This window comes from Piliocolobus tephrosceles, chromosome 15 (assembly GCF_002776525.5).
Source record: "Piliocolobus tephrosceles isolate RC106 chromosome 15, ASM277652v3, whole genome shotgun sequence".
In the NCBI taxonomy this organism is placed as follows: Eukaryota; Metazoa; Chordata; class Mammalia; order Primates; family Cercopithecidae; genus Piliocolobus; species Piliocolobus tephrosceles.
The window spans coordinates 86,595,824-86,604,958 of NC_045448.1; the positions used below are offsets into that span (position 1 = coordinate 86,595,824).

Below are 9,135 nucleotides of genomic sequence, written 5' to 3' on the forward strand. Positions count from 1 at the left end.
GCCACCGCGCCCGGCCAAAATTTTTTTTTTTTGAGATGGAATTTTTGCTCTGTTGCCCAGGCTGGAGTGCAATGGCACGATCTCAACTCACTGCAACCTCCACCTCCTGGGTTCAAGCGATTCTCCTGCCTCAGCCTCCTAAGTAGCTGGGATTACAGGCGCCCGTCACCACGCCCGGCTAATTTTTTATTCTTTTTGTATTTTTAATAGAGACGGGGTTTGACCATGTTAGCCAGAATGGTCTCGATCTCCTGACCTCGTGATCCGCCCATCTTGGCTTCCCAAAGTGCTGGGATTACAGGCTTGAGCCACCAAGCCCGGCCAAGAGTGCAGTGGTTCTTAAACCTGCTTCACCTGCAGAATTTATACAAGTGCCATTGCCCAGGCCCCACCACAGATCAGTTAAATCAGATTTTTGGAAGGTATCATACACGGGTGTTTCTAAAGCTCCTCCGCGCCCATTCTCTCCTCTGGGAATTCATGTGTAGCCAGGAATGAAAAGGTCTTAGTACAAGCCGCTAGTTTTACAGAAGCTAGGGAGAGCAATGGGCTGAAGGCAACAGTCCCATGAGCTGGTTGAGGCCCCAGGTTCTCTGGCAGAGAGAGCTCTCTCTCTCGGTTGGGGAGGCTTGCCCCACCCTTTATTATTATGCCTAACACATAAGAAATGTGCAGGAATTTTTTTTTCGGGGGTTGGGGAGGAATCAAACGCAAACTTTTGAACCAACTAGAGCGCCGCGGGGCAGAAGTGTCCGGCGGGGATCTGGACAGCGCATCGGGAAGCGCCGTGGCCCAACGCTCGCAGGAACCTGAACTCCTGGGCCAGCGCCGCCTTTTCTCGCAGAGGCCTCTAGCATCCGCACAGTCGAAGCCCTCTGAGCCTCAGGGCAGATTGAGGACCCTAACAGACCAGACATTTGGACGCGACCGCGCCAGAAATTCCAGGGAATTCAGTCTTGGCTCCAATTCCAAAACAAATGTTTCCTCACCAGCCGGATCTCCGTCATTGGCGTTGGTCTCTGGTCACCTGACTTATTCAAGCCAGTGAGAGGGGGCCGAATTAGTACTTCCGCTTTCCGTGAGGTTTAACGAGCCACTATGCCTGTCCCTCGGATACTCTGATTGGCCAGCCTCTCTCAGCTCGTCAGTTTATTGGGCAGCGCCGCTAGGCCACTATCGAGCCGGGTCCGAGGGCTGTGTCAGGAGGCTGGGCAGCCATGGCGTCCTATTTCGATGAACACGACTGCGAGCCGTCTGACCCCGAGCAGGAGACGCGAACCAACATGCTGCTGGAGCTCGCAAGGTGGGTGCGCGGGGCTTGGGGATGGGGTCCAGCCCGCAGGTTTCTGGGCTGGCTGGAGAAGACGGATTACCAGGGGCAGCAGATTCTGGGGAGGACAGATGAGTAATCTGGAGTTAGTCCGGGCGGCGAGACTGAGGGGTGTGGGGATGAGCATCTCGATAATTTGGGCCGTCCGTTGGGCTAGCCTGGGCAAGGGGATTGCGGGAAAGATTGGAGCTGGAGAGTGGTGGGCGTGGGGGCGGAAGTTGAGGCTTGGGGGCGGGGTTGGGGCCGTGTGCTGTGAGTGGGTATATTCATCAGGAATAGTAGGTACTGCTGACTTGGAATCTGGCTCTACCAGGTTATTTAGCGTGGCCTGAGTAACTTCTCTGAGCCTGTTGCCTCATTTGTAAAATGGGAATAAACACTTTACGTGCTGGAACGGTCTGATAGCAGCTGTAAACTTTCCCATCGTGCTTTTTATCTAGTGAGCATCTACTAACTACTAAGGGTAGCTATTATTCCTACTAGCTGGGCAGGGTGTTTATGAATGTCCAATGGATTATGGGGGTCAAAGAAAAAGCATAGTTTTCCTTTGTTCTGACTTTACAGCCTCTTCCCCAGGTCACTTTTCAATAGGATGGACTTTGAAGACTTGGGGTTGGTAGTAGATTGGGACCACCACCTGCCTCCACCAGCTGCCAAGAATGTGGTTGAGAACCTCCCCAGGACAGTCATCAGAGGCTCTCAGGCTGGTAAGGACACTAATTCTTTCTGCTATTTGGGCCAGACCCATCCCTTCCCCAAGCCAGACTGTGGTCTGGGTCCTTCAGTTTTCCAGGTCAGGTGGGGGCAAGTGTCCTTCAGGAGTGGGAGCTTGGGAGGCACAGCCTGTAGCAGCTCTCCTGACCAGCGCTCCTTCCTAAAGAGCTCAAGTGCCCCGTGTGTCTTTTGGAATTTGAGGAGGAGGAGACTGCCATTGAGATGCCTTGCCATCACCTTTTCCATTCCAGCTGCATTCTGCCCTGGCTAAACAAGGTACTGCTTCTCTTCTTCCAGCTTTCACCCTGCCCTGGGCCCAGTACTCAAGCTTCTTTCTGTTCATGGACTGCTGGGGGATCGAAGAAGAGTGGCAGTTGGGAGTAGGGGAGGGTGGTTATCAGCTTATGAAGATCAGACCAAGGCTAGGACACTACTCTACTTTTCTCAGACAAATTCCTGTCCCTTGTGCCGCCATGAGCTGCCCACTGATGACGACACTTATGAGGAGCACAGACGAGATAAGGTAGGGGCTGGTGGTTAAGTGGAGGGGTCGTAATGGACTCCCCCTCAGTCCTGTCCCCGCTGCCATCACTTCCCACCTCAGCAGGACTGGGTAGGCCTCAGAATCCCTGGCTCTGGCTGCCTTGTTAGTGACTTTGATTTGTGGTAAGAGCCTCAGCAATGCAGATGCCAGAGGCCTGAAAACAGAGCCAGCCCCATGATAGCTTCCTATCCCCTCACCCATAGGCCTTCAGTTTGGGCCCCTGCCCAGAGTGCCTTCTTTCCTTTAGGCTCGAAAACAGCAGCAGCAACACCGACTGGAGAACCTCCATGGAGCCATGTACACGTGAGGAGGCTGGGGCTGAGTGGTGGCCCTCTGCGTCTTCCTTACTAACCTTGAATCCTCATTAAAGGTTTCTTTACCCACCCCGAGGCTGTATTGATCACAGACCTGGCCAGGGGCTCTGCATCCTCCATCAGGTCTCTACTCCTGTTGGGGAAGGTGATCCTAAACCACAGAAAGCACCAGGCTGCGGTTTTCCTCCCTGCTGGCCCATCTGGACTCATGGCAGTGGTAAAGAACTGGATTACTGCATCGGCCAGGGCTTGGGCCTATGTGTTCATGGTTGGACGGCAAAATGTGTCAGGGTCTGGTACCCAGTTAATTACTTAAAGCTGATAAAGTAGGCCCGGTGCAGTGGCTCACGCATATAATCTCAGCAGTTTGGGAGGCCAAGGCAGGTGGATGACAAGGTCAGGAGTTCGAGACCATCCTGGCTAACATGGTGAAACCCTGTTTCTACTAAAAATACAAAAATTAGCTGGGCGTGGTGGCACACACCTATAATCCCAGCTACCTGGGAGGCTGAGGCAGGATAATTGCTTGAACCTGGGAGGCAGAGGTTGCAGTGAGCTGAGATCATGCCATTGCACTTCAGCCTGAGCAATAAGAGCAAAACTCTGTCTCAAAAAAAAAGCTGATAAACTAGCCTGCACCCTCCTCCCACTGCAATGTCTAGTTAACTTTGTAATTCCAGAGGTTTTCTTTCTCTCCATTGAGAAAGCCACGTTTAATATTTTAAAGTTGCTCTCTGTACCACCCCCACCTTCCCCCCATGCCTCCTAAGGAATCAAAGTTCAAAGCAGATTCTGAGTGGGGGATGGGTGAGATTATCAGACCAAGGCGGTTCTTTAGATTGCTTAGAGGCCCAGAAGGGTTTCAAGCGCTTTGAAGGGGTATTTGGATGGCACCTGGCATCCTTTGTTTCTGGCAACAGAGTGCACTCAGCACTCTCCTGGGGGGCAAGGGCTTGCCATCCTTGGCTTATGGAAAGCCGTCCCGGATCAGGCCCCCCACTCTCCAGAACAGACCACAAACATGCAAATTAGAATCCTTTTAATATAAAAAAAAAGTACTAAAATACCCACGTGGTTCTGCTGTGTTATTTGCCCTAAAGGAAGTGAGGGGCAGAGTGAAGAATCCCAGTGCAGCTCAGTGGGCCCAGAAATGGGCCTTTCTGTAGGCTAAGGCGTGCCCACTCCACCTCCACCAGACTTCTATCCCCTCTGCTGTTCCCAGCCCCCAATTCCTGCAGCAGGAAACCCCAGTGGTCTGGCTTTGGCACTGGGAGTAGAAGGCACCTGAAGGGCTGGCTGGGTGAGTGAGGACAGGTGACCTTTAAAAACAAAACAACACCGTGGGGTGGGGAAGCAGGTCATGCAGCTATGGCAGCTGGCAGGGCCCACTCCTCTATGGCACAGGTGGACATGGGATGGCCACTTCTCCAGAAGTGAGGAAGCCCAGATCCCAACAGAATACTTTCTCAAAATTGTTTTTGGTACAAAATAAATGCAAAGAAGATATGGGGTGGGGTGCTGCAGAGGCCGGGCCAGCCACCCTCCCCAGACCTTAGATCATAGCGATGTTCTCGGGGGCACAGTTGAGGTGGGTGGAGGTGCTGCTGCTCCCGGAGGACTTGCAGGCCCGGCCCGGGGTAGGCTGCAATGCAGCCACCAGTGTGTCTGAGGAGACTGCCCCAAACTCATAGCTGAAGGTGCCATAGAAAATGAGGATATCGATGACACACACCCACTCACACAGGGCTGCCCCATGTTGCAGCTGAGAACTCTCATGGACAAAGAAGACTCCACCTGAAATGGGGCTAAGGAAATGTTCAGTAGGACATATGGAAACCTGGCAACACCCCTTCTGCAGTCTCAGGCCTCACCTCTCCAAAGGGAGAGGTGTTAGGCCTCTCCCCCACATGGCAGTGTTAGGCTGCCATCCCCCATCCTCTTGGGAGGGAGAAAGGTTGAGCTAGAGGATGAGTTCCCGGCTGCCCCGTCCTGAAAGGATACTGAGGACCAGGGTGATAAAGGCGATGACAGCCAGCACACTTCGCAGATAGGCCACAGCCAGGTCCAGTGGGGCGGTGGCCCCTTGGTAGGAGAGAGCACAGTGCAGGCAGACAAAGAGCAGCCCCGCAGGGAAGGCCACACCAGCTCCAACGTAGTGCAGAGACCTGGCATGATCCACCTGGGCCCAGAGAAGGGCCAGTTGGTGATGTGGCCATTGGCCCCACCCCTCCACCCCTCCTTCAGTGAATTTCCTCTCTCCCTCTTCCTTCCTCTCCCTCCTTTCTCATTCCCTCGTTCCAGCCCCAACCTTGAGGTGCCATCCTACAGGCAGCCAGGTCTTGTTAGGTCAAGTTCAAGGTTTGCGGGGGAGAAGGGGAAGCACCTGAAAGTTGCCAACCACCAAGAGGCCCGCGGCGTTGGTGCAGCCCGAGATGAGCGCTGTGGTGTTAACCCAAGAGTGCCGACTCTGCTCCAGGAGCTGCCCGTAGCGCAGGAGGCAGATCAGGGCCACTGGGGGAGGAGAGCACAGCTGAGGCCTTCCTCCAGCCTTGGCCCTGCCCAGTGAGCCTGTCAGCTTCCCCCAGACGCTGTGGTGCTCCTGCCCCTCAGAATGGACAGGTGGGTGGTGAACTAGGTTTCCTCAGGCTCCAGCCAGCAGGGTGGCTGTGTGGGAGTCAGCTTTTGGCCTTTAAGGAAGGGGAGAGACGTTGCTTCTACTGCCTCAGCCTTTGGTGGGGAGGGCTGCACAGAGGAAGGGCTTCCTGGGCCTTTCTGTTTTGGGGGCGCTGGGCAGGCAGGGTCAGGGCGAAGGGTACAACTCACCCATGAAAGCACCCATGTTGCCAATGAGGCTGAAGAGGCAGCTTTCTGGGGGATAGGAGCCGCACTTGCTGCGAGGAGGGGGAAGGACAGAGTAAGAGGGCGGCAGGAGGCCCAGGGGGCCCCCATTCTGGCTCACTGGCTCTCCCCTGGTTTACCTGCACCTGCTCCTTAGCAGGCAGGCCATTGATTCATGTGAAAAGTCAGGGTCCCTCATGAAAACTGGTTCCAGGCTGGGCCCCCAAAGCAGAGCTCGTGTGTGAGACAGAAGGAAGTGCCCGGGAGTGTTCAGGCAACCCTGACACTCTTTGCTGAGCCCTGCAGCTGGTTTGGCTATCCTTGAGCCAGAACACGGGCTGGGCAATCTGAGGGCTCGAGCTTAAATCCAGGTGCCTCCACTTATTAGCTGCGTAACCTGGATAAGTAAGACTGAGCCTGTTTTCTCACCTATAAAATGGTGAAAACAATAGCTGCCTCACTCCCGGGACGATAAAAGAGACAATGCATATAAAGCTCTCAGCAGAGTGCCTGCCCTATAGTAACTGGCAAGTAGTGTTGTTATGAAGTAGCCCTTAGGATACTTATTATTCCTGAGACCCAAGGACAGCTCTTTGCTTGAGAGTCTGTCTGGGAGGACCTCGGATCTCCCCCTGCCCAACATCTAGGCCTTACCTGATGAGGGGGACATTGTCCAGGGTGCAGCAGGTCTTGGGGCCCCCTTGCTCAGCAGGGTCAGGAGGGCAGGACTCGTTGTAGGACCTGGCAGGCAGGACAGGGAGTAGACTGGGGGAAGGGACTGCCCCCAGTCCCTTGGCCTATAGCCTCAGGCCTCAAAGAGGACTCTCTCCCAGACCTCCCCTACAGGGACAGAAGATCACACTCCCCAGTGCTGGCCTGAAGCAGTAACCAGAGGGGCAAAGGGATGGTGGGAAGTGCGTAGGTGGCATGAAGCCATGCCTGGGGACCAATTTCAGAGAAGAGCAGTGAGGCTCAGGGTTGCAGTCTGGCTCGTGGCACCCTTGGGCCCAAGAGGGGACAGAGATGAAGGAAACTTTAGAGCGAGGCTGTCTGCAGAGTCCTTCATACCAGTTCTCCACGGGACATACATGGTGGTTCATCACAGCCATGGCATACCTGTGGGAACAGAACTGTCACCCTGGCCAGCCTTCCTGAGCTCCCCATCAACCCACCCCACGACCCTTCTCTTCAACCTTGATTTCTGGCCTCATTCGGCCTCATTATTGTTCCTGGGGACTCAAGTTGGGGTCCCTGAGGCTTGATGCCATACCAGCACCTGCAGCATGTCCCCCAGTTAGAGGCCCCCTGGAAATTGCCCTGGCTAGAAGTATATTTGTCAGGGCCACCCTGCTGGACAGCAGTTTTGCCAGCTTGTCCCAAGGGGCTGTGTGCCCAGGCACCAGGCCAGGCTTTTGAGACAGCCAGAGTGACCCTAGGTACCACCCTGGAGCCTACAACAGGACAAGGGACTTTGTGTGCGTCATCAAGCTCCTGTTGCCCCCCGCACCCCTCTTTACTCACACAGTCCATATGCCAGTGATGGAGAACGCTGACAGGCTGACAGGCAGGAGGATCCAGGCGGTCATGAGGGAGGGGAGCCAGGGTGGTGGTGGTGTGGGGGGGGAGGACAAGAGGTAGATGGGGAAGTGGGGGCGGACCAGCTACCTTGAGATGTTTCTGCCACAACCATCAGCGGCCCTGGCCTGGTAGAGAGAGAGCAAAGTCCAGGAGTGGGTAACTGGCCGGGAAGGGGGAGGGGAAGGGGGTCAACACCTTGTCCAGGGCTCCCGTTGGGTCTCTGAGCGTCCAAAGTTTGGGCTGAGCCCAAGGCAGAACGTGGACACCCTCTGGCATTGGGGGCCTCCGCGGTCAACCCAAATGCCACCGGCGTGCTCAGAGACGCAGGCGGACCTTAACATCTGGAAGGGAGTTACCCTCCTTCTGAGGGACCAGGGCTGGGAGACGGGCTGGACAACCGAAGAGGCCACGCCAAGGAGAGGCTGGGTGCTGGCCCAGTGGAGCGGTGGCGAGTCAGCGGCGCGAAGACAACCACCTGACCATCGGCGCCCTGGGCGAGGGGCAGGTTCACGCGGAAAGCCCGGCCCGGCCCCCGCTCGCCTGGGCGCGGGGACCCCATCTGGGGCCGGAGCCTGCGGCCAGCGACGACCCGGGACGCGAGACTTCCCAGGTGATTCCTGGAAGCCCGGAGGAAGGCAGGGAGCCCAGTACGCACCTCCCCGGAACGCCCCGCCGCTACCGCACCCTGCTCGGCCCCCTCGTGGCGCCGACTCTAGCTGCGGCCCTCGGAGCAGCCCTGAAAGGTTTAAAGGGCCGAGCGGCCCCGCCCCTGGCGGCCCCAGGCCTCGCCGCGCCGCCCGCCGGGACGTGGAGTCCGCGCAGCCCCGGCCTCGGCGCCCGCGCCCTGCCCAAGACTACAACTCCCGAGCCCCCGCGCCCGTGTCACGGGGGAAACGTGGGCGGTGTCCCAACTTCGGAGGATCTGGGCGCGGAGGGCTGTGGCGTTAAGACCGCTCTAAAACCAAGATGCCTAGAGGTTTGGTTTAATCGGTTCCTGCGGGGGAAGCGCCAGCAGTTGGCAACATCGGGGCAGCCTGCATTCCAGCTCTACCTGGGATTGTCGCCGTGCACATTGGCTGGAGGAGCGTCTCTCCGCCGCTGCGCATATTTTGCAGCCTGCACCGGCCAACGGTGAGTCCTCTAGGAAGCTTTCTCAACTCGGCGCCCCATGCCTGCCTCTGGCCAGGGCTGCGGTGGGTCCAGAGAAGCAGACACAAAGCCTTGGCTGTTTCTTAAGAAATCCAAGCGCCTGGGATTTGGCTTATGGTTCCTGTGGCTCCGCAAACTCCGGAGGAGGGCTGCTTTCATTAGATACTTTTTGCTTTCCTGCGTGCAAGTACACAGCGTACTAGCCAGAAATCAGTGCCCAAGACGTGTTTCCCGACTGATCAACACGTATTTGAAATAAGGCGGCAGAGATCAGAGGACATCCACACATGTAGGTGTCAGTGTAGAGTAGGTAAGGATTAACATGGCCAGTGTTGGTAAGCAAAGAGGGGAAGGTGAGAGACCCGGAGGATTCTGGGAAAAGGAAACAGGATAGTGTGGGAAAAATTACTGACCAGCTTCACCAAAAACTTAGAGGCCATGAGTGCATTCCTGGATGTTTCTTAAATTATTGCAAGGGTGGAAATACTTTCACATATCAGAATTGTGCCTGGCATTCTGTCTCGAAGGCAGTCCCAGCATCTGTTGGAGCCCTTGTGAGATGACACTTGGGCAGATCATCACCTGAATGGTGCACGGGCGCAGGCTGCCAGGTGCGGGGAGCTGAAGTTTGGCAAGACTGATGAGGCAAAAGCTATGTGCAACAACAG

At 56.0% G+C, this 9,135-nt stretch overlaps 3 protein-coding genes across 11 annotated transcripts in view; 2 read left to right on the plus strand and 1 right to left on the minus strand.

The window, feature by feature from the left end:
• The first annotated feature begins 226 nt into the window (after positions 1-226).
• RNF181 (ring finger protein 181) lies at positions 227-3,968 on the plus strand. Of its 7 annotated transcripts, XM_023224956.2 has the most exons (6): positions 284-1,303; positions 1,895-2,037; positions 2,116-2,123; positions 2,246-2,320; positions 2,493-2,567; positions 2,836-3,968. In XM_023224956.2, exons 1-6 carry the CDS (start codon positions 1,218-1,220, stop codon positions 2,893-2,895), a joined length of 447 nt encoding a protein of 148 aa, XP_023080724.1. In that variant the 5' UTR covers positions 284-1,217; the 3' UTR covers positions 2,896-3,968. The 7 variants fall into 7 exon arrangements, with proteins under 7 accessions (XP_023080720.1, XP_023080724.1, XP_023080725.1 ...); XM_023224954.1 differs by lacking the exon at positions 2,116-2,123 and having other exon boundaries at positions 725-1,303; positions 2,211-2,320; XM_023224955.1 differs by lacking the exon at positions 2,116-2,123 and having other exon boundaries at positions 725-1,303; positions 1,907-2,037; positions 2,211-2,320; positions 2,836-2,978.
• Positions 3,925-8,289, minus strand: TMEM150A (transmembrane protein 150A). 3 transcript variants are annotated; one of them, XM_023224949.2, is made up of 8 exons: positions 7,974-8,282; positions 7,262-7,443; positions 6,809-6,856; positions 6,395-6,481; positions 5,726-5,793; positions 5,286-5,413; positions 4,904-5,081; positions 3,925-4,696 (listed from the first exon to the last, which is right to left on the minus strand). In XM_023224949.2, the coding sequence occupies exons 2-8, from the start codon at positions 7,324-7,326 to the stop codon at positions 4,455-4,457; spliced, it is 816 nt and encodes a 271-aa protein (XP_023080717.1). In that variant the 5' UTR covers positions 7,327-7,443; positions 7,974-8,282; the 3' UTR covers positions 3,925-4,454. The 3 variants fall into 3 exon arrangements, with proteins under 3 accessions (XP_023080717.1, XP_023080718.1, XP_023080719.1); XM_023224950.2 differs by lacking the exon at positions 6,809-6,856 and having other exon boundaries at positions 7,974-8,289; XM_023224951.2 differs by lacking the exon at positions 5,726-5,793 and having other exon boundaries at positions 7,974-8,289.
• USP39 (ubiquitin specific peptidase 39) overlaps positions 8,156-9,135 on the plus strand; it is a 48,574-nt gene continuing 47,594 nt past the window's right edge. Inside the window, exon 1 of the mRNA XM_023224944.1 lies at positions 8,156-8,449. The gene's annotated coding sequence lies outside the window, so the exon portion shown is untranslated. The remainder of the gene's footprint in view (positions 8,450-9,135) is intronic.

Coding starts and splice junctions, on each gene's coding strand:
- RNF181 (XM_023224952.2), top strand. CDS start 1,218: ATGGCGTCCTATTTCGATGAACACGACTGCGAGCCGTCTGACCCCGAG. Junction 1,304..1,894: donor ATGCTGCTGGAGCTCGCAAG/GTGGGTGCGCGG, acceptor CTGACTTTACAG/CCTCTTCCCCAGGTCACTTT. Junction 2,568..2,835: donor AGGAGCACAGACGAGATAAG/GTAGGGGCTGGT, acceptor TCTTTCCTTTAG/GCTCGAAAACAGCAGCAGCA.
- TMEM150A (XM_023224949.2), bottom strand. CDS start 7,326: ATGACCGCCTGGATCCTCCTGCCTGTCAGCCTGTCAGCGTTCTCCATC. Junction 6,482..6,808: donor GTATGTCCCGTGGAGAACTG/GTATGAAGGACT, acceptor CCTGCCTGCCAG/GTCCTACAACGAGTCCTGCC. Junction 5,082..5,285: donor TGGTGGTTGGCAACTTTCAG/GTGCTTCCCCTT, acceptor CTCTGGGCCCAG/GTGGATCATGCCAGGTCTCT.